The 24,192-nt window shown below is 42.6% G+C and overlaps 1 protein-coding gene across 4 annotated transcripts; it reads left to right on the forward strand.

Moving 5' to 3' along the window:
- Positions 1 to 101: 101 nt before the first annotated feature.
- On the forward strand, positions 102 to 19,795 carry LOC115102129 (translocating chain-associated membrane protein 1-like 1). 4 transcript variants are annotated; one of them, XM_029621733.2, is made up of 11 exons: positions 102 to 473; positions 1,615 to 1,675; positions 2,257 to 2,375; positions 2,704 to 2,820; positions 2,932 to 2,990; positions 3,595 to 3,718; positions 3,964 to 4,034; positions 13,163 to 13,267; positions 13,551 to 13,694; positions 13,850 to 14,010; positions 14,108 to 19,795. In XM_029621733.2, exons 1-11 carry the CDS (start codon positions 354 to 356, stop codon positions 14,179 to 14,181), a joined length of 1,155 nt encoding a protein of 384 aa, XP_029477593.1. In that variant the 5' UTR covers positions 102 to 353; the 3' UTR covers positions 14,182 to 19,795. The 4 variants fall into 4 exon arrangements, with proteins under 4 accessions (XP_029477593.1, XP_029477594.1, XP_029477595.1 ...); XM_029621734.2 differs by having other exon boundaries at positions 14,111 to 19,795; XM_029621735.2 differs by having other exon boundaries at positions 103 to 473; positions 3,634 to 3,718.
- The last annotated feature ends 4,397 nt before the right edge of the window (positions 19,796 to 24,192 follow it).

Raw genomic sequence — 24,192 nt, forward strand, 5'->3', positions numbered from 1 at the left:
CCTAATTGACTTGATATGAAACCAACACCTCCTCCACCAATTCCCTTGCACTTGATTTGTTCAGCATAGTGTCAACCATGAGTTAAATGAGGCGGGTTTTTCCTATCTACGTCAATGGGCGGTTTTTGAGTGTTAGGAACCGAACTGGGAGGGGATGTTTGACTGACCAGTAACGAAGTGCGTGGTGTTGTGTACATTTTTATTGTTTCTAAGATAGTTAACACATGAACGGCAATTTACACCGTGAACTGGTAGTAGTGGCGGGAACAAAATAGGACAGTTTGCATCTGAATGCAAGCGGGGGCTGCGAGTGACTGAATAGCGGCAGGTAGGGAGAGCTGTATCGGTCAGCCATGGGTTTCCGAAAGAAGAACAAGAGCCCGCCGGTGCTGAGCCACGAGTTCGTGATCCAGAATCACGCGGATATGGTTTCATGTGTGGCTATGATAATTCTCCTCGGCCTGATGTTCGAGGTACGGTGTTAAACCCTGGAATGTATGCTGCACAGTATATAAGAAAACGCCTCGTCTGAACTGTGATGACAACGTCAGCAAGACTCAAAGGGGACTGGGCGCAAGCGTATCCCTTCTCATATGTCACACCGATTGCCAAGGAAGACAGGAGGCACACTGTGCTAAATAGTTGCTGGTCAACTAGCATGTCACACCAACTAGCTAGCTATCTAATATTACCAAATGGATAGATAGCGCTAGCCAGTTTGCTATCACATCCATGCATGTGACAGTAAACGATGGGGATTGTTTACATTACTCAACTCCCATTCAAGTCTGCAAAAACGTAATTAATTGAGTGCTTGTTGCTGTTAACTGAACTTGCTATCTAAGTTAGCCTGCTAGGCAACTTGTTCTGAAAATGAAACACGATAGCATGTTGGCTATCTAGCCAATTCCCCATCCAATGTGTTAGTCTCATTGAGTACGTTTACAATCATACACACTAATAATCCGATATTAAACTGATTATGGCAGTAGGCAGATTATGCAATAGTCATGTAAACGCCGTACTCTTTATCTTAATCTTATTAATGTCAACATCGAAGTAAACATACGCCAATTAAAACACCTTGTTTTCTGGGCAATCTTTCGAATTATTAAATCATGTAAACACCCTAATGGCGTTCCAGCGGTGTATTTGGTCTGCGCATGTGCTAGCACCAGCCGAGCGAGCCTCCCTCTAGCACGAGTGAAGTATGTTAGGAACAACTGTATGCGTCTTAGAAGTCGTTTTCACATACACACGTCATATGTTTGAAATCAGAACAACATTTGTTTCCCAAAAATAACATTCGCTGTGGTAGAACGTTTATTTTGATTGGCGATTTTCAGCAGTTATCAGAGTGCCATCAGGTAGCCTGGTTTCAGATGTAGTCATGTAAATAGGATTATTAGGGAAATCGTTCTTCTTGCAACGCATGTATCGGTTTTAATCGAACCATTATATTAATCTGGCTATCCACAATAATCGAAAACATTTTTATTGTGATTGACTCCTATGCATCTGCATTATCAGGAAGAACCACTCTTGTTACAAGGGACCATGACAATACCTTTTGCTACAACATTGCTTCTATTTGATATCTTTCGTTTATTGCAGGTCACAGCCAAGTTTGCCATCATGTTCATCACCATTCAATACAATGTGACTCAAAGTCTTGGTAAGTCTACATCATTTTTATTAGTAGTTATTTTACCAAGTAAATTGACACATTCTAATTTACAGAAATGACATGGGGAATAGTTACAAGGCAGAGGAGGGGGATGAATGAGCCAATTGGAAGCTGGGGATGATTTGGTGGCCATGATGGTATGAGGGCCAGATTGGGAATTTAACCAGGACACCAGGGTTAACACCTCTGCTCTTACAATAAGTGCCATGGGATCTTTAGTGTCAGGACACCCATTAAACATTTCATCCGATTGATGGCACCCTACACAGGGTAATGTCCCCAATCACTGCCCTGGCACATTGGGGTATGTATATACATTTTCTTTTAGACTAAAGAGTGCCTCCTACTGGCCCAGCATCTGGTCTCCCATCCTGGGACTGACCAGGACCAACCCTGCTTAGCTTCAGAGCCAAGCCAGCAGTGGGATGCAGGGTGATATGCTGCTGAAATTTTTATTTGTATTTATTTCAAAAATAAATTTACAGTATTTAGTCCATTTACAGTATTTAGTGCATGTATCCAGTACCTTGTATTTGAAGCCGTTTTTTTGTTCATCTGTATGTTATCAGATGAGAGGGCTGAGCAAGTGAACCTGTACCAGTACGGTCCTAAAGACATAGCCACTGTGTTCTTCTACCTGCTCATTGCTGTCATACTCCACGCCTTAATACAGGAATACATTCTCGATGTGAGTGTCTCTGCACACATACCCCTGTTGTGTGTGTGTGTGACTGAGAGAGAAAGGAGGATATCTGTATAGGTAGTTAATCTACAGAACACATAGTCACTGTGTGTGCTCGTGCGTGTCTCTCCCCCTTTTTTCCAGCCTAAGTGTGATCATAACTTAAGGTCTGGCCTTGTCTCGCTTAGCAGTCTTATCCTTCTCACCCTCTTAGGCAGTCAAATATTATCCTCCATGGCCATTTCCTTCTCTTACACAGCCCACAACAAATGATAACAGACACGTTTCTCTTCGTCGGTATGCATGTCTCATGTCCTATTTTCTCTGATTTCAGAAAATGAATAGGCGGTTGCACCTGTCGAAAACCAAACATAGCAAGTTCAATGAATCGGGACAGCTTGCTGCCTTCTACTTATTGTCCTTCATCTGGGGCTGCAGCATCTTAACAGCGGTAAGAAGACCAATGAAACGCTGCCAGGAGTCTTGAAATATTATGTGAAGACAAGCAGTCCACCCCGTTGAATTTGTTCTTTGGCTCATGCCGTCTCTTCTTATCTGTTAGGAGGAATTTGCGACAAATCCTACTTTCTTATGGGAGGGCTACCCACACACCCACATGGTGTAAGTAAGGATTTATACATATGTTTTATGCCTTCGGGTCACTCATTTATTATTTCAACATGTCAGAGGGATGGGGTTAGTACTGTTTTCATCACAACTTTTTGGGGAGTTACCAAGCGTTCTAGAACACAATAATTCCCCACAAGTGTTCTGTGACAGCTCAGATTTGAGTTGGCACAGTGGAAAGGCCTTAGTGACCCAGGGTGGATTGCAGCCCTAGTATTGCGCATGGGAGTACACTGTCCGGCTGTCTCATCAAATCCATTTTAGACATCAGGTTCCCCTAAAATATTTATTCCAAATGTGATGTTTTACTCAAGCTAGACACACAGTGCTAGCACAAAGTGTCTGTCTTTTCCATCCCTCTCCTCATTTCTCATTGTGTAAAGAGGTGTTATTTAAATCCATTTTATTAGGGGAAATAGATTAAGCAGGAATACATAGATTGTGAACTGAATATTTTCTCCCAGGTTACATATATTTTTCTTATTGATGGACTTTCATCTATCTTTTAAAATCATGTTTGTAAATGCATGTAACAGAATCTGTTATCATGATCAAGTGTTCATGTCCCATCATATCCACTCGTTCCCTGCATAGATAGACCGGATCTCTGCCTGCCTGTAACCTGCCCTCTCTGCAGCTTTCAGGTGAAGTTCTTCTACATTTGCCAAATCGCATACTGGCTCCATGCCCTTCCTGAGCTGTACTTCCAGAAAGTGCGAAAGGTAAGGGTGCATGATCACACCTTGGGTTAGGTCCTAAAGATGACATCTGTCATTTAAACATGAGAGGATACATATTGTGATTCTGTAACTCCCCATTGTTGCAATACATGGTTCATATTCTTTATTCTCCTCTTACAAACCCATTTGTGACTGTAAAAGTCATGTGGCACTGAAACTGCTGTGGCACACACCTACACTGATACAGCAGTCATTAATACAGGCTCTTTCCTGCTTGTGTGTTTCAGGAGGATATTCCCCGCCAGCTTTATTACATTTGTCTTTATGTCTTCCACATCACCGGTGCCTACATCTTGAAGTGAGTGTGTGTCATCTCAGGGAAGTGGTTAGATAAGAAGATAAAGACTGTATGAATGGAGTTACCGTTCAGCACTTCCTTACTTATGCACTTTAAAACCTCTTTGGGATAGGAACCTTCATCTCAATTTCCACCTAAAATTACATACCCAAATCTAACTGTCTGTAGCTCAGGACCTGAAGCAAGGATATGCATATTCTTGGTACTATTTGAAAGGAGACACTTTGAATGTGGAGATGTGAAATTAATGTAGGAGAATATAACACAATAGATCTGGTAAAAGATAAAACAAAACAAAAAAACATGTGTTTTCTATTTTTATTACAAAAGAAAGGCCATGCATTGAGAGAGGAATCTGGGGATAATTTAGATGTTGTCCACAACAGGGCAACAGACTGATATATTCAAGAAGGAGAGAGCTACATAATATGTTGTATGAAGTCTCACAGGTGTCCCTCACGAGTTTGTCCAAATGTACCCAAGTGGCCGAATTGGTCAGTTGATACATTTTCAAGTTGATAAATATAGAGAAAATACAAAAATGCTATGGTAATAAAAAATGAAAGTTTACACACAAAGATGAAGGGGGCTGTGCTTTCCAGTCATGTTCAGCTGAGCCCCTGGCTGCCTTTTAGGCAGACATGATGGTGGAAGTGACTCCACATCATCCTCTAGCACAGTTTGCCAACCTCCTCTCCCTCAGTGGTAGTTGCCCGTAGTGCACTGGCCCTCCTCCATTTCTGAGCTGGCCTCTTCACACGTCAATATGGCCGGATGGGGGTGGGTGTGGAGCCAGAGACTGCAGCAAGGGTCAGACTGGAGGAACCAGTTCCTATGTTTGAGTGAGTGGGGGATTGAGGACTTGAGTGTGGTCTCTTTGGAGTTGGCTCCCCAGTGGTCACCTCTACCACTATTGAGGATTTAAAATAAAAATTCTGACCTCACGTTTACTATTACTTATTTTATTTGACTTTTATTTTAGCAGGGGGTGAGCCCTGCATCAATACTTTTACGGATGAGCCCTGCATCAATACATAAAATACACAAGACCTCTATAAACATGTATGGGGAACACAATCACTATAATGAAATATGTGGACCAATTGGCATTAAGACACACAAACCACAGCCACAGCATGTCATAGCTAACATAAACATACACAGTCAAAAGTTTTAGAACACCTACTCATTCAAGGGTTTTTCTTTATTTTTACTATTTTCTACATTGTAGAATAATAGTGAAGACATCAACTATGAAATAACACATGGAATCATGTAGTAACCAAAAAAGCCACTCTTTGCCTTGATGACAGCTTTGTACACGCTTTGCATTCTCTCAACCAAATTCACCTGGAATGCTTTTCCAACAGTCTTGAAGGAGTTCCCACATATGCTGAGCACTTGTTGGCTGCTTTTCCTTCACTCTGCGGTCCAACTCATCCCATACCGTCTCATTTGGGTTGAGGTCGAGTGATTGTGGAGGCCAGGTCATCTGATGCAGCACTCCATCACTCTCCTTCTTGGTCAAATAGCCCTTACGCAGCCTGGAGGTGGGTTGGGTCATTGTCTTGTTAAAAAACAAATGATAGTCCCACTAAGTGCAAACCAGATGGGATGCCGTGTCACTGCAGAATGCTGCGGTAGCCATGCTGTGTGCCATAAGTGTGCCTTGAATTCTAAATAAATCACAGACCGTGTCACCAGCAAAGCACTCCCACACCAGCTCCATGCTTCACGGTGGGGAACTCACATGCGGAGATCATCCGTTCACCTACTCTGTGTCTCACAAAGACACGTTGGTTGGAGCCAAAAACCTAAACTTTATGCTCCTCAGACCAAAGACAGATTTCCACCAGTCAAATATCCATTGCTTGTGTTTCTTGCCCCAAGCAAGTCTCTTCTTATTGGTGTCCTTTAGTAGTGTTTTCTTTGCAGCAATTTGACCATGAAGGCCTTATTCACAGTCTCCTCTGAACTGTTGATGTGTCTGTTACTTGAAATCTATGAAACCTCTTATTTAGGCTGCAATTTCTGAGGTGCAGTTAACTCTAAAGAACCTATCCTCTGCTGCAGAGGTAACTGGGTCTTCCTTTCCTGTGGCGGTCCTCATGAGAGCCAGATTCATCATAGTGCTTAATGGTTTTTGTGACTGCACTTGAAGAAACTTTCACAGTGCTTGACATTTTTCAGATTGACTGACCTTCATGTCTTAAAGTAATGGACTGTCGTTTCTCTTTGCTTATTTGAGACGTTCTTGCCATAGCCCCATTTGGTAAGACCAAATCCATATTATCTTCTGTATACCACCCTTACCTTGTCACAAAACTGATTGGCTCAAACGCATAAAGAAGGAAAGAAATTCAACAAACTGACTTTTAACAAGGCACACCTGTTAATTGAAATTCATTCTAGGTGACTACCCCATGAAGCTAGTTGAGAAAATGCAGAGTGTGTAAAGCTGTCATTAAGGCAAAGGGTGGCTACTTTGACTATATTTTGATTTGTTTAACAAATTTTTTGGTTACTTCATGATTCCATGTGTTATGTCATAGTTTTGATGTCTTCACTATTATTCTACAATGTAGAACATAGTAAAAAATAAAGATGAGCCCTTGAATGAGTATGTGTGTCCAAACTTTTGACTGGTACTGAAAATACAGTACCTTCGAAAAGTATTCCTTCCAATTGACAGTTTCCACATTTTATTTGGTTACAGCCTTATTCTAAAATAGATTAAATGTGTTTTTTTTCCTCAATCTACACACAATACCCCATAATGATTTATTTTAATTAAACATTTTATTTCACCTTTATTTAACCAGGTAGGCTAGTTGAGAACAAGTTCATTTACAACTGCCAACCTGGCCAAGATAAAGCATAGCACTGTGAACAGACAACAACACAGTTACACATGGAGTAAACAAACAAGTCAATAACACAGTAGGAAAAAAAGTCTATATACATTGTGTGCAAAAGGCATGAGGAGGTAGGCAATAAATAGGCCATAGGAGCGAATAATTACAATTTAGCAGATTAACACTGGAGTGATAATTGATCAGATGATCATGTGCAAGTAGAGATACTGGTGTGCAAAAGAGCAGAAAAGTAAATAAAAACCGTATGGGGATGAGGTAGGTAAATTGGATGGGCTATTTACAGATGGACTATGTATAGCTGCAGCGATCGGTTAGTTGCTCAGATAGCAGATGTTGGAAGTTGGTGCGGGAAATAAGTCTCCATCTTCAGCTATTTTTGCAATTCGTTCCAGTCACAGGCAGCAGAGAACTGGAAGGAAAGGCGGCCAAATGAGGTGTTTGCTTTAGGAATGATCATTGAGATACACCTGCTGGTACGCGTGCTACGGGTGGGTGTTGCCATCGTGACCAGTGAACTGAGATAAGGCGGAGCTTTACCTAGCATGGACTTGTAGATGACCTGGAGCCAGTGGGTCTGGCGACGAATATGTAGCGAGGGCCAGCCGACTAGAGCATATAGGTCGCAGTGGTGGGTGGTATAAGGTGCTTTAGTAACAAAACGGATGGCACTGTGATAAACTGCATCTAGTTTGCTGAGTAGAGTATTGGAAGCTATTTTGTAGATGACATCGCCGAAGTCGAAGATCGGTAGGATAGTCAGTTTTACTAGGGTAAGTTTGGCAGCGTGAGTGAAGGAGGCTTTGTTGCGAAATAGAAAGCCCACTCTAGATTTGATTTTGGATTGGAGATGTTTGATATGAGTCTGGAAGGAGAGTTTACAGTCTAGCCAGACACCTAGGTACTTATTGATGTCCACATATTCTAGGTCTGAACCATCGTTTGCTGCCTGCGGGTGCAGGCAGCAAACGGTTGAAAAGCATGCATTTGGTTTTACTAGCGTTTAAGAGCAGTTGGAGGCCCCGGAAGGAGTGTTGTATGGCATTGAAGCTCGTTTGGAGGTAAGATAGCACAGTGTCCAAGGAAGGGCCAGAAGTATACAGAATGGTGTGGTCTGCGTAGAGGTGGATCAGGGAATCGCCCGCAGCAAGAGCAACATCATTGATATATACAGTGAAAAGAGTCGCCCCAAGAATTGAACCCTGTGGTACCCCAGAGACTGCCAAAGGACCGGACAACATGCCCTCCGATTTGACACACTGAACTCTGTCAGCAAAGTAGTTGGTGAACCAGGCAAGGCAGTCATTAGAAAAACCGAGGCTACTGAGTCTGTCGATAAGAATATGGTGATTGACAGAGTCGAAAGCCTTGGCCAGGTCGATGAAGACTGCTGCACAGTACGGTCTTTTATCGATGGTGGTTATGATATCGTTTAGTACCTTGAGCGTGGCTGTGGTGCACCCGTGACCGGCTCGGAATCCGGATTGCACAGCGGAGAAGGTACGGTGGGATTCGAGATGGTCAGTGATCTGTTTGTTAACTTGGCTTTCGAAGACCTTAGATAGGCAAGGCAGGATGGATATAGGTCTGTAACAGTTTGGGTCCAGGGTGTCTCCCCCTTTGAAGAGGGGGAGGACTGCGGCAGCTTTCCAATCCTTGGGGATCTCAGACGATACGAAAGAGAGGTTGAACAGGCTGGTAATAGGGGTTGCGACAATGGCGGCGGATAGTTTCAGAAATAGAGGGTCCAGATTGTCAAGCCCAGCTGATTTGTATGGGTCCAGGTTTTGCAGCTCTTTCAGAACATCTGCTATCTGGATTTGGGTAAAGGAGAAGCTGGGGAGGCTTGGGCGAGTAGCTGGGGGGGGGGGGGGGGGCTCTTTTTCCGAGGTTGGAGTAGCTAGGAGGAAGGCATGGCCAGCCGTGGAAAAATGCTTTTGGAAGTTTTCGATTATCACAGATTTATCGGTGGTGACCGTGTTACCAAGCCTCAGTGCAGTGGGCAGCTGGGAGGAGGTGCTCTTGTTCTCCATGGACTTTACTGTGTCCCAGAACTTTTTCGACTTAGAGCTACAGGATGCAAATTTCTGCTTGAAAAAGCTGGCCTTTGCTTTCCTGACTGACTGCTTGTATTGGTTCCTGACTTCCCTGAACAGTTGCATATCGCAGGGACTATTCGATGCTATTGCAGTCCGCCACAGAATGTTTTTGTGCTGGTCGAGGGCAGTCAGGTCTGGAGTGAACCAAGGGCTATATCTGTTCTTAGTTCTGCATTTTTTGAGCGGAGCATGCTTATCTAAGATTGTGAGGAAGTTACTTTTAAAGAATGACCAGGCATCCTCAACTGACGGGATGAGGTCAGGATAATGTCTATGAGGGTGCCCATGTTTACGGATTTAGGGTTGTACCTGGTGGGTTCCTTGATGATTTGTGTGAGATTGAGGGCATCTAGCTTAGATTGTAGGACTGCCGGTGTGTTAAGCATATCCCAGTTTAGGTCACGTAACAGAAGGAACTTCTGGGGGGTGATCAATTCACAAATGGTGTCCAGGGCACAGCTGGGAGCGGAGGGGGGTCGATAGCAGACGGGAACAGTGAGACTTATTTCTGGAGAGATTAATTTTTTTAATTCAATTTTCAAACTGTTTGGGTATGGAACTAGAAAGCCTGTAAAGTAATGTCATACTATCTCTGCAGTAGAATGCAACTCCTCCCTCTTTGGCAGTTCTATCTTGATGAAAAATGTTATAGTTTGGTATGGAAATCTCAGAATTTTTGGTGGCTTTCCTAAGCCAGGATTCAGACACTGCAAGGACATCAGGGTTGGCAGAGTGCTAAAGCAGTGAGTAAAACAAACTTAGGGAGGAGGCTTCTGATGTTGACATGCATGAAACCAAGGCTTTTTCGATCACAGAAGTCAACAAATGAGGGTGCCTGGGGACATGCAGGGCCTGGGTTTACCTCCACATCACCCGAGGAACAGAGGAGGAGTAGGATGAGGATGCGGCTAAAGGCTATCAAAACTGGTTGCCTAGAGTGTTGGGGACAAAGAATAAAAGGAGCAGATTTCTGGGCGTGGTAGAATATATTCTGGGCATAATGTGCAGACAGGGATATGGTGGGGTGCGGGTACAGCGGAGGTAAGCCCAGGCACTGGGTGATGATAAGAGAGGTTGCATCTCTGGATACAACATGCTGGTTATAATGGGTGAGGTCACTGCATGTGTGGGAGGTGGGACAAAGGAGGTATCAGAAGTATGAAGAGTGGAACTAGGGGCTCCATTGTAAACTAAAACAATGATAACTAACCTGAACAACAGTATACAAGGCATATTGACATTTGAGAGAGACATACAGCAAGGCATAAAGTAATCGCAGGTGTTGATTGGGGGAGCTAGCTAAAACAACAGGTGAGACAACAACAGCTAATCAGCTTACACAACAACAGCAGGTAAAATAGCGATGACTAGTGATGAAGCAAAAACAGGTTTAGACATTTTTGCTAATTTATAAAAATAAGAAACAGATATTACATTTACATAAGTATTCAGACCCTTTACTCAGTACATTGTTGAAACACCTTTGGCAGAAATTACAGCCTTGAGTCTTCTTGGGTATGATGCTACAAGCTTGGCTACAGCTGTATTTGGGGAGTTCCGTTCATTATTCTCTGAAGATTATCTCAGTCTCTGTCAGGTTGGATGGGGAGTGTCGCTGCACAGCTATTTTTAGGTCTCTCCAGAGATGTTTGATCGGATTTAAGTCCAGACTCTGGCTGTGCCACTCAAGAACATTCAGAGACTTGTCCAAAATCCACTCCTATGTTGTCTTGGCTGTGTGCTTAGGGTCATTGTCTTTCGCCCCAGTAGGTTTTCATCAAGGAGCTCTCTGTACTTTGCTCCGTTCATCTTTCCCTCGATCCTGACTAGTGTCCCTGTCGCTGAAAAACACCCCCACAGCATGATGCTGCCACCACCATGCTTCACCATAGGGATGGTGCCAGGTTTCCTCCAGACATGATGCTTGGCATTCAGGGCAAAAAGTTCCGTCTTGGTTTCATGAGTCCGGAGAATATTGTTTCTCATGGTCTTGAGTTATTTTGGTGCCTTTTGGCAAACTCCAAGCGGGCTGTCATGTGCCTTTTACTGAGGAGTGGCATCCGTCTGGCCACTCTACCTTAAAGGCCTGATTGGTGGAGTGCTGCAGAGATGGTTGTACTTCAGGAAGTTTCTCACATCTCCACAGAGGAACCCATGAGCTCTGTCAGAGTGACCATTGGGTTCTTGGGCACCTCCCTGACCAAGGCCCTTCTTCCCCGATTGTTCCGTTTGGCCGGGCGGCGAGCTCTAGGAAGAGTCTTAGTAGTTCCAAACTTCTTCCATTTAAGAGTGATGTATGCTACTTTGTTCTTGGAGACCTTCAATGCTGCAGACATTTTTTGTACCCTTCCTTAGATCTGTGCCTCGACACAATCCAGTCTCGGAGCTCTATGGACAATTCCTTCTACCTCATGACTTGGTTTTTGCTCTGACATGCACTGTCAACTATTGACAGGTGTGCCTTTCCAAATAATCTCCAATCAATTGAATTTACCACAGGAGGACTCCAATTAAGTTGTAGAAACATCTCAAGGAAGATCAATGGAAACAGGATGTGCCTGAGCTCAATTTCGAGTCTCATAGCAAAGGCTCTGAATACTTATGTAAATAAGCTATTTATTTTTTTATAAATTTGCAGACATTTCTAAACCTGTTTTCACCTTGTCCTTATGGGGTATTGTGTGTAGATTAATGATGAAAAAAATTATTTAATTAATTTTAGAATAAGTCTAACGTAACAAAATGTGTAAAAAGTGAAGGGGTCTGACTACTTTCCGAATGCACTGTTTCCCCGGAGAGAGTTTGGTGTCTGAGGTGATGGGTGGGGTTAGTTGTAAACCTGTATGAATGTATTTGCTTTGTCCTCAAAATACCTCCCATACAGGCAAGCTTTTTAATCTTCCAACATACAGGTCAAGTCTGACAAACTAATTTGTTGTATGAAAGTGACTGGAAAAGTTCAGCAGTTATCACGGTAGTAGTGATATCCTATCAAAGTAGTATAATCAGCAGAAGTACCTCTAACTGTTTTAGCTGGCATCTGAACCTCCTTGACCCAATACTATTTTAATGGCCTTCTGTTACTCAGCTCCTCTCCTTCAAGACCACTGGTCTGGAAGATGGGTAAAGGCAGCGTAGTGCTTTAATTTCATCCTAGTGCTCCACATACCTCTTTCTGATCACTGGGCATGACTGACAGGATAGGGAAGGAAGGAGGTCATTCAAGTTTTTTTGCAAATGGCTTCAGTGTTATGATGTATCCTTTTCCCCTGCTGATGTTGTGGGCTGAATCCCTTTACCTTGTGTCCTTTCCGTATCCTCTCTCGAATAACCCTCGTGGTGGTGGTCTTACCCCAAAAAAACAACCTTAATATTTCTAATCGATGGGAGGACACCTACTTGTTGAGGGAAAACTCATTCAGGAATCAGGCAGAACTTATCAGCAATGGGAGTTTATTCAATCAATTGCAAGAGAGATCACTCAGGATGAACTGGAGAAGAACTCAAAAGTTACAGAATCACGCAGTCATTATATACTTATTCTACTCAAAGAGATGATTGCCTCTCCTAGGGGAAAGCAAGCTTACATGAGAGATTAGGGGACTTGGCTCCACTTCCTTAAAGCATTGTACAAAGAAGAACATATTCTAACCAGTTCTCACAGCCTACATGACTGAGGGGAGTGATGAGTTATTTTCGGTTAGAAGAAGAATTTGGCCTTGAGCTGGGCCTCTAGTGCCCGATCGATAAGGAGTCAGCAGCAAATCCCTCCTTTGTGCAGTGTGTGAAGAGGGTACTGGACAGCTATGGAAAATTACCAGTTGATACAGTACATATAGTACTATTCAATTCAAGCATTTACGTAGCATTAGACTGTAACAGAACCATTTTGCACAAACATACTAAACAACAATATTGGAAGTAGTGCCACTCATAATTGCATTGCATGGATCAATTATAGGCCCTTTTATGGTAGATATGCATAAATCATCACTACTATCTTCTGGACAACTTTTAAAGATGCTTCCTCCTGCAAATGTGAATAATATTTAATTTTATTGAGTAGTTCAGTACGGTTAATCCCTGGACAGAAAATGTCATCTGATTAAGGTTTGTTATCTGTTTCACCTGGTGTTTGCGGACTTCCTGTGTTCAGCCTCCACCGGCTGGGCCTGGTGCTGCTGGTACCTCACTACCTGGTGGAGCTCCTGTTCCACGCTTCACGCCTCTTCTACTTCAGTGACGAGAACAAGCAGAAGGGGTATGTATGAGTTGTATGCTGGACACCCCCTCCATTTTCATACCAGTCAATACAAGGAGAGGAGAAGTTGGGAATAAAACCTGCATACAGAGATGGGTTTGGAATTTAATTTTGTTATTGTTGTCACCTTCAGCAAGTCACTTGTGTGATACAATGGGAGCTTTTCCTCCCTTATCGGACTAAACTGATTGATTTGAATAACCGATAGTGTCTTACGTCAACCCATGGAAGATGTCACTGTTGTTGCCATGGTGACTAACTCAGATTCTCTTTTCTTTTCCAGTTTCACTCTGTGGGCGCTACTTTTCGTCATCGCTCGCCTCCTTACCCTCACCCTCTCCGTACTGACTTTTGGCTTCGGACTGCCCCGCGCAGAGAACCAGGGTTTCTCTCTGGCAAAAGGCAACTTCAATGTGCTTACCATTAGGCAAGTCATGTTTCTTAAGATTGCTTAATTTGCCCTGTTACCCCCTCTGATTTGGCCCTTGAGAGCAAGTTTGAACTTTTCATCTATCAAAGAAAGTAAAATGCCTGTCATTGCTCATGGCTGGTCTTCATAATGTTTCCCCCCTTGCCTCTCAGGATGACGTGCCTGGCTGCCATTTGCCTGACCCAGGCCTGGATGATGTGGAAGTTCATCAACTTCCAGTTGAAGAAGTGGAGGGAGCACAGCCAGAGCCAGGCCTCCAAGAAGAAGGCTTTCAGCCCAAAGAGCAAGCCCCACAAGAAGGACCTGGCCCGTGGTGAGTCCGCTGCCGCCCCCTTGGATCACCCACCTCCAGCCATTACAACTCTGTGATGCAGATATGTTTGACATGTTGTTCTTGTTTGTTTTGTTAGTAGGTTCTGCCAACGGTGTGGTGAAGTCCGATGACAAGACGTCACCCCGTGCGAGAAAAGCCAAAGCCTCATAGAGTTGGAGGGAGAGAATGGAGGGATGGAGCTAAGGAGAAGTTTTTTTTATTTTATTTTACCTTTATTTAACTAGGCAAGTCAGTTAAGAACAAATTCTTATTTTCAATGACTGCCTAGGTGGGTTAACAGCCTGTTCAGGGGCAGAACGACAGATTTGTACCTTGTCAGCTCGGGGATTTGAACTTGCAACCTTCCGGTTACTAGTCCAACGCTCTAACCACTAGGCTACCCTGCCGTGAGGGGGCTATTCTCAATGTGACATTTTGTCTTTTCATCACTTACATTTTTTTTTAATCTATTCCCCAAAAGAACCTTAACTGTCTCTTTTGTGTTAGAACCTATGTTTTAATAGTTATGTTTTTGTTTGTTTTGATGACCTCATATGTTTGTGTTCAGTTGTTATTTCTGTGGATGGGATGTAAGCAGGGCAGGGGGAACTGGTTAAATGTTTTAAAGTATGAATCTGCTACCCGTGTGTGCCCCACCAGCTGCCCCACTGCTTGTGCTGTGTGTTCCTTTGAACGTAAACATGGGGTTTGGCCCTAAGCCACTCTGGGCTGGCCTTTTGGGCAAGGTCTGTCTGTGCTAAATCTCTCCCACTCAAATGATGTTGCTTGAGAGAGCGGAAGTGGGAAGTAACTGGATAGATAATTGGTCAAAAAGTCCTTTTTAGAGAGGAATTATCTGTAGCGATTGCATCCAGCTTCAGGGCCCTAGTCAATCAAACTTTCCAATTGGATTTCTGAGGAAGTCAAACATTGCACTGTTCAATTTTTACAGCAAGAGTGCATGTCACGATTCATGTTGTCAACATAACATGTAAAACAAGAAGTGTGTGAAACGTTGGACTAAAACTTTATTTTACCTTAATATTGGTATTGTATAGGGACCTCACTATTAACTCCTAACGGTGTCCGTTTGATGCCTGTATTGTTACTTGCTTTTGCCATATGTAATCTGTGCTATTATGGGATTGAGGCACTGTTAGTCATTGAGTAGCCCCATCTCACAGATTGACCAACTCTCTATCAGCCATATTCTGACTCAACTGGCCTTTATCCAAAACTCCATTACTGGAGATACTTTCTTTATCCATGCAGACAGAACTAGATCTCTTGAGAAAATGATGCGTTGATGTACAGTACCAGTCAAAAGTTTGGACACACCTACTCATGTCATGGTTTTCTTTATTTTTACTATTTTCTGCATTGTAGAATAATAGTGAAGACATCAAAACCATGCAATAACACACATGGAATCATGTAGTAACCAAAAAAGTGTTGAAACAAATCAAAATATATTTTAGATTCTTCAAAGTAGCCACCCTTTGCCTTGATGACAGTTTTGCTCACTCTTGGCATTCTCTCAACCAGCTTCAAGAGGTAGTCACCTGGAATGCATTTCAATTAACAGATGTGCCTTGTTAATTTGTGGAATTTCTTTCCTTAATACGTTTGAGCCAGTCAGTTGTGTTTTGAAATGGTAGTGGTGGTATACAGAAGATAGCCCTATTTGGTCAAATACGAAGTCCATATAATGGCAAGAACAGCTCAAATAAGTAAAGAGAAACGACAGTCCGTCATTACTTTAAGATGTGAAGGTCAATCAATCTGGAAAATGTCAAGAACTTTTCAAGTTTATTCAAGTGCAGTTGCAGAAACCATTAAGCACTATGATAAACCTGGCTCTCTTGAGGACCACCACAGGAATGGAAGACCCAGAGTTACCTCTGCTGCAGAGGATGTTCATTAGAGTTACCAGCTTCAGAAATAGCAGACCAAATAAAAGCTTCACAGAGTTAAAGTAACAGACACATCTCAACACCAACTGTTCAGAGGAGACTGTGTGAATCAGGCCTTCATGGTCTTATTGCTGCAAAGAAACCACTACTCAAGGAAGGAAATAAGAAGAAGAGACTTGCTTGGGCCAAGAAACACGAGCAATGGACATTTGACCGGTGAAAATCTGTTCTTTGGTCTGATGAGTCTAAATTTGAGATTTTTGGTTCCAACCGCTGTGTCTTTGTGAGACGCAGAGTAGGTGCGATCGTGTGGGAGTGTTTTGCTGGTCACACTGTCTGATTGATTTAGAATTCAAGTCCCACTTAACCAGCATGGCTACCACAGCATTGTGCAGCGAGACGCCATTCCATCTAGTTAGCGCTTAGTGGGACTATCATTTGTTTTTCAACAGGACAATGACCCAACACACCTCCAGGCTGCGTAAAGGCTATTTGACCAAGAAGGAGAGTCATGGAGTGCTGCATCAGATGACCTGGCCTCCACAATCACCCGACCTCAACCCAAATGAGATGGTTTGGGATGAGTTGGACCGCGGAGTGAAGGAGAAGCAGCCAATGAGTATGTGGTAACTCCTTCAAGACATGGAAAAGCATTCCAGGTGAAGGTGGTTGAGAGAATGCCAAGGGTGTGCAAACCTGTCAAGGCAAAGGGTGGCCACTTTGAAGAATCTCAAATATAAAATATATTTATATATTTCTTTGGTTACTACATGATTCCATTTATGTTATTTCATAGTTTTGAGGTCTTCACTATTATTGTACAATGTAGAAAATAGTACAAATAAAGAAAAACGCTTGAATGAGTAGGTGTCCAAATTTTTGGACTGATACTGTATGTGGAGGATTTGTGCAGGAGTTCAGGTGAGGTTTTTTGTGTTTCGGTTCAGGATTTCAATCTCCGATAAGATTATATTCATTAATGAACAATGCCAATAATTAATGCCTCAATTAAGTTAAGCCTAAAGGGTCATGGTTAGGTTTTGACGAGCCGTTGAGTTTGCATCTCAGAAGCATTCAGTGGCCTTTTTTTCACATCCACTGGAAGAGTTGAGTTATTTATTTCAGTCGTATCTTCTTTTTTTTATCATGCTTTGGCAACTCTATAACCAGCATAGACGAGGTACAAAGCGAAACGCTTTCAGTCTCAACCCAAATGATACAATCCTCCTTTTAAGTGTCCTTAAAATGTCAGTGGCGTGAGCCATGGAGTTCTCCTCGGGTTTCCTTTTTTCTTTTTTTGCCTTTTTTATATCTGGGTTTATGGCACAGGAGGCTGAGGGGAGGACGGATCATAATAATGGCTAGAATGGAATGGTATCAAACACATGGAAAATATGTATTTGGTGTGTTCAATACCATTCCATTAATCCATTCCATCAATCCGTTCCAGCCATTACTATGAGCCTGTCCTCCCCAATTAAGGTGTCACCGGCCGCCTGTGGTGTATGTTGGCAGGCAGCTGCCTCCATAGACACCCACTTATTATACTGTACATCCCATTCTCAGATAGATAGTCTCTTGCCAGATGGCTTACTTCCGCAATCTTTGAATGTGCCGTTGCCCAAGGTCTGGCTATAAGAGACTAATTCTCAGATGGGACGTGTGCGTGTGTGCGTGCATGCCCGTGTCTAGTTCTACCTGTGGTTATGCCTACTGTGTGTGCCCGTGAGGAAGTGAAGGCTCTGCATGATTCATGCTTTAGTGTCTTTGCATTTTCACTTTTTAAAAAAGTTGTTGCCCTTGTGGCTTCATGGAGCTTGACAGACAGTTTAACTCCCCTTGTTTCCTTTTAAATCCTTTACCTTGTTTTCATTTCACCTTTTTGTTAATTTACAAAAAAAGGCTTTTGTAATGAAGACAGTGAGTGGTAACTGAGTTATATTTTATATAAAGTCTTATTGGATGTTTGCTAACAACCCCTGACCCTTCCTTAACCCCTGTCCTGTGTGAAATAGATTCTGTGACTTCTGTTTGCCACATTTGGGCTGAAGGGGCCTTCTTGCTCCACCTGTCCAGTGATTTGGACATTGCAATTGGACACTTATGTTATGTCCTGTAGAGACCCAATGCTGTTGTCACAAATGGGACTAGTTACCATTCCTAGCCTGAGCTCAGATCTGTTTGTGCTTCGCCAACTTATCTGACTAGCATTATAGTTGGCTGAAGCATATACTGATCTGGGACCAGGCTGCTTGTTTGGTAGGTTGAGTAGTAGTATTGCTTCGGCAGGAAATAGATGACTTGAGTTTAGTCCTCATGCTGCTCTATCTAAAGCTTAAGTTGAAAGTGTGGAGGACTGATGTTCTGTTTTGAGTCTGTTACATGGCAATGTCTTAGGAGGAAAGGAGGAGCAGATTACTTTTATACCAGCCTTTTACTTTAATGTATCTGATATTTAAAATAAAATAATCTATATGAATTTAACGCTACTCTGTACTAAAAATACCTGTCAGATTTTTTTAGCTATTTTTATAGTTGAAAAAACTGTTAAAGTTCACTAATATTCACCACACACACAGAAATATATATGAATAGTATTTTGCATCCTTATTGGTATGAGTTGTTTTTATACATCAAAAGACAAAGCTTGCTCCCCTTTAAGTCAGGGTGCACATTTCAGTGCGAGAGAACTAGTCCTATTTCATTGTTTCACCATCTTATACTCTATTTCATAGATTAGGCCCTGTATTGAATTTGAGTAAATAAGAACCACTCTGCCATAGGACAATGCTCTGAAAGCACTATACTGAAATTGTGTCTTCTGCAGTAATTACAGTAGAATACTATAAAACGATCTGCTATCCATGTAATTAGATAGCAATGTTTGATCAGCAAGGATCCTGTTATGTTTCTTTGTTTTATTGTTCTAAGGTGTGTCCTGCAGGGGTATTTAATTGGGCCGGAATGATACCAGTATCTCAATGTTTTTTTTCCATGGCAAAAATGAAAACACGAAGCAGATCAAGTCTTTGGTCTTTTAAAAACCTGCTGTATGACACACATTGTGTGCTATAGCTTGGAAAATAAATGTGACAACATAATGAGGTTTGTTTAACATTAGGGCTGTTTTCTTAAAGAAGTTAAACCTGCTTTGTTTCCTTGCCACGATACTAACGAGTATTGCGGTATTGGTATCGTCCCGGCCCTAGTATTTAACTTGAGCATTTGCCCTTCATCCATTCCTTTACTGATTGATTTGATATCATAGTTCGTCATGATACACCGTGCTAGGGGCTGAGTAACATGAGCCTCCTTCATCCAGGTTAGGAGACATGATATTCCCCTCTGAGTTGTCTTCTCACTCGTACCACCACACACACTATTGAAATATTCAGCATAGTGAAGCATGACAACAATGGATGCCACGGTCTGTACTGTCAGCATTTTGAGTTGTAGCACTGATGTCTATAACCTAGCTCGTGACTGCAATGTGTAGCACTGATGTCTATAACCTAGCTCGTGACTGCAATGGCCATTTGATCTCTGGTAAGGTGGCAATTTATCCACACAATGCAAAGACCCATGCTAATAGTTTATTAGTTTAATATTAACCTTTTGAGTGGCAACTACCATTAATGCATTTGAGATGATGACAGCCAGGAACAGAGTAAACACTACATTATTTCAGATTGTTTTGTTGGGTTATTTTGCTGCTTGCGTCTAAATGTTGTATAATCCTTTTTTAAATGTGTCGTCTCTGATATGCTCTGGACCGTATGTATTTATGCGAAACCTTGTGATTTTCTGTTTTTTGTTTATTTGTTAGTATTTTTTTTATTTAATGTTTGAATAAAGCCTTTGACTATCCTGGGTGATGCTGTCACCTTCAGTGTGATTTGTTGCCTAAAGGTCGAGGAGTTGAATTGTTTCTATTTCTGTTGAAACTGAAGATAATGTGAGAGAGAAAAAACTGTGTAATTCCAGTCTTGACAATGTTAGAATGATGATCCCACATGAAAGATATCAGAGGAAATGTATAGTCAGTCATACAGCAGGGGTTTATGCGAAACATTTAACTGATGTTGATATGGCTATGACTGCCTTTCCACTGATTTCTTATGTTCAATTTCAGATGAAAGTAGGCCTACCATCACATTCTACTTCATGAATCCCTAACTTGTTTTTCTGTTTATTTATGAGAATTGCAGACGAGGTTCAAGTTTCGAGGAGGTCTTCGGACCTAAGGATTTCCTTAGGTCCATATTTTTTAAAATACTGCTGCTTATCATAATTTGGATAAATTAAGTATGCATGCCTGTCTGCACTTTGTAATATATTTCCTTATGCAACCAAATGCAACATTATTTTGGCAATGGATCTCGTTCATGTTTTACATGTATGTTCTTGAAGAATAGGTAGCTCTAATGTAACAACCTTATTTGAGGGCAAGTAACTGATGATTTGTAAATGGTGAGCAGAGAACACTAGAAAAATATATGAATATAAGCCATTTGTTTTCATTATGTGAATGACTTCAACATGATCTATGAAGTCTATAGCTGACCATCTGGATGGACTACACTTTAAACACTGAAACTATATTGCATTACTGCTTTTAAAGGTTCAATCAGGATTCAAAGCTACTTTGGCCTAAATGTTTCTGTATCTTGAAAATAGTGTTAAATGTGTGTATTGTAACTGTTAGTTATTGTAACAATCCTTTACAGGCTCTACTCATTACATCATTGATGGAACAAAAAGCCACAAAAGAGTTTGCAAAAGCAGAGAATGGTTAACCAATAGCTAATAGTTAAGGACATTTAAATCAGACAAATATGTCATTTCAAGTAGGTATAACTACATATATTTCCTTTGTTTCAATATTGTCACAGGACTTTGACTGAATCCACAATTCCATTGGGGAAAAATTGTCATAACTTAACCATTGAAGAAAACCTATTAAACTAGCCCTACCTTCTGGTTTGTGTCAGGTGTTGCTTCCAATATTACCATTTGACATGTGTATTGTTTTGTTGCTCCAGATGACCTCCACACTGAGATTGCCAGATGTGTCCCTGGCCCCCATGCCTTCCTTGTAGTCATTGTTGCTCCAGATGACCTCCACACTGAGATTGCCAGATGTGTCCCTGGCCCCCATGCCTTCCTTGTAGTCATTGTTGCTCCAGATGACCTCCACACTGATATTGCCAGATGTGTGTCCCTGGCCCCCATGCCTTCCTTGTAGTCATTGTTGCTCCAGATGACCTCCACACTGAGATTGCCAGATGTGTGTCCCTGGCCCCCATGCCTTCCTTGTAGTCATTGTTGCTCCAGATGACCTCCACACTGAGATTGCCAGATGTGTGTCCCTGGCCCCCATGCCTTCCTTGTAGTCATTGTTGCTCCAGATGACCTCCACACTGAGATTGCCAGATGTGTGTCCCTGGCCCCCATGCCTTCCTTGTAGTCATTGTTGCTCCAGATGACCTCCACACTGAGATTGCCAGATGTGTGTCCCTGGCCCCCATGCCTTCCTTGTAGTCATTGTTGCTCCAGATGACCTCCACACTGAGATTGCCAGATGTGTGTCCCTGGCCCCCATGCCTTCCTTGTAGTCATCCCGCACGGCCGCTTCACTGAAGAAGATGAGATGGTTGTGGGGCAAATTACTATGATTTTTAGGGAGAAAGTGGAGCAGAACTACGGGTTGGTTCTTTTCACCACAAGGAGATTCTGGATGGCATGCAGATAGAAGAATACATAGGAGTCCCCAAAGGCACTCAAGGCTCTGCTGAAGAGGTGCCAGAACAGATACCATGTCTTCAACAACAAGGACCTCGCCAACCGAGAGCAGGTGAAAGGGCTGCTAGAAAAGGTAGAGAGGATGGTGGAGGGAAACGGAGGAGGGTGCTATACCAATAAAATGTTGAGAAAGGCAAAGGAGCTTATCATCAGGAAGGTGATCATAATTAAGCAAACATTGAAGTCTCCCACCTCTGACTTCGACATCTGAATGATGGCCATCGACTGCCTTGAGGTCCTGGCAGAAATTAATAAGTGGGTGGTGCCATTATTTGTAGGGGCAGCAGTAGGAGCTGTTGCTGGGCCTATAGTTGTGGGGGCAATCACATGTAAAGCTGTGTGGTGTAGTAGTAGGAGGAGCTGTAGAAGGGATTGCAGGGTTGGTGATGGGGCCTGATGCAGACCACCACAAATGCCCACAGGTCATAACAAGCAGCAGTGAAATTAGTGGCCGTGTTAGGGACTGCAGCAGTTAGCGGAGAAGGAGCTATAGCTCTGGGGTGGGGAGGATGTACAGTAGGCAGCTGCAGGAATCATTTGTGTGCGTACATGACTTATAGCTCTCTATTTGTAACAACTGAGTGAAGAGTTAAAGAAACGCCAGCCTTTATCAGATCTGTTGTTGCTCTGTTCTGGAATGTGCACTTACAAATAAAGCTGTTGACTAAACTCAGATTAAACTTTTGATTTGGAGGGTTTGGGGCCAGGATATGTATGAGTGGATGCAACACACAAACACAGAACACGAGAGACACATTCAAAATTAAGCACAACTGAGGAATTATGGCCTGTATTTCAATGAATACATTTGGTTTTATTCAAGCTAACTAGCTTGGGTCCTTTGCGCTTAACCATTTTTCATTGTGGATCCATATAAAGTCTTCAGTGTGTGTACGCTTGTGAGTGTGTGTATAATGGCAACAGGTTGGTGTGTGATGATGCACTTGTGAAACAAGCGTGTTCTTCCTCAGATCCTTGTTTCCTCTCCTAGAATCCTCCCTCATTTCCCTCAGATATTTAGAGTCTTTCCGTCTTAAAGTAAAAAGAGGAGAATGGTACAATCCTCAAGACAATGTGAAAAAACAGGACTGCAATAAGCATCTTCCACCATTGACTGGATGTCTTCTACACCCTTTAGCCCACCAGAGGGCAATGATGAGTTTCTCACCTGAGAGGCCGAAGCAGTCTGCGAGGGGATATCTGCAGGCAGCTAGACCTGCATTAATAAATCACCACTCAAAGAGAGAGAGACATATACACAGTCAACCACATACACACAGTAGCATACGCACTCACACACAGTCAACCACAGAAACTCAGAAGGACACACACTCTCAGACAGACATAGAGGCTATCTGAGTAGAGTTAAACCAACACTACACATCTGTGCAGGGCAGAAATGGAAAGAGAGAGGAGAAAGAAGGAGAGAGAGCAGAAACACACCTCTACCTCAGTTTTAAAGCGTCTCAGTATGGTGCTTTGTTTCAGAGTGAAGGGGATTTTCTCAGTGATCAGACAGCATGATGGATCAGTGGGAACCAGACAATCAGACTGGAGCTCTGCAGGGTCGTCAGGAGGACACCAGTTCACACATACACTCTCCATCAAACACGCCAGGCTGAAGTATAACAGCTCTTAGCATGGCCCCCAAACCTGGTGTGTAAGTGTTTGTCTGTGTCTGTCTGCATGCCTTTATGCCTGTGTATACCTCAAAACATTTTCTGCCTTGAAATATTACAGCCCTAAAAAGACAGGAGTAATCACTCTCATGCTCTTTTCCTCTAATTCCTCCCTTATCATCCAATGAGGATCAATCTTTTTCTGAATTGTGCATATTATGTGTAATTTCCATATAAATTAGCTTCATTAAAAGGGGAGTACTTTCTTATTTAACAAGGCTCATTTGGAATTCTGTATTTAATAACACATGTAATCCTAGACTCGCAGATAAATAGCCAAAGATTAGCAGGGCTGGAGCATCAATTATGTAAATTCTGTTTGGGCGCATGTGTATGTGTGTTTGCATGCCTGCATGCATGCATGCGTGCCTGCGGGATTTATTGAGTAAGACCCTCCTCTGTCCCCATCTGGCAAGGCAGAATCTGTCTGCTATGGATTTTATACAAGAATTGCAGCGCTACAGGAGATGCCATTGAACTATCACAGTATCTAGAGTTGTGATGGTGACACCAAGGCTGCTGGTGGGAGAGCTGAGCAGGAAGGATAAAGAGACGAGGCCAGACAGGGAGAGTATGAGCTAAAGCAGGTGGATAATGATGAAGGACAGAGAGTGGGAGAGGAAGAAACATCTGTGGAAGAACAGAGTAGAAGAGATAGAAAGTGAGGAAAGGGGCCAGTGAGGGCAGACAGATTAAAGGAGAGGGTGAGAAAGAGGTGGTGTGAAGGAAGGAGAGGGTAGATGGTGGGTGTTCGATTTAGAGTGCTTCCTCTCCTCTGAGTGTGTGCG

Source organism: Oncorhynchus nerka, linkage group LG20, assembly GCF_034236695.1.
Source record: "Oncorhynchus nerka isolate Pitt River linkage group LG20, Oner_Uvic_2.0, whole genome shotgun sequence".
Classification (NCBI taxonomy): domain Eukaryota; kingdom Metazoa; phylum Chordata; class Actinopteri; order Salmoniformes; family Salmonidae; genus Oncorhynchus; species Oncorhynchus nerka.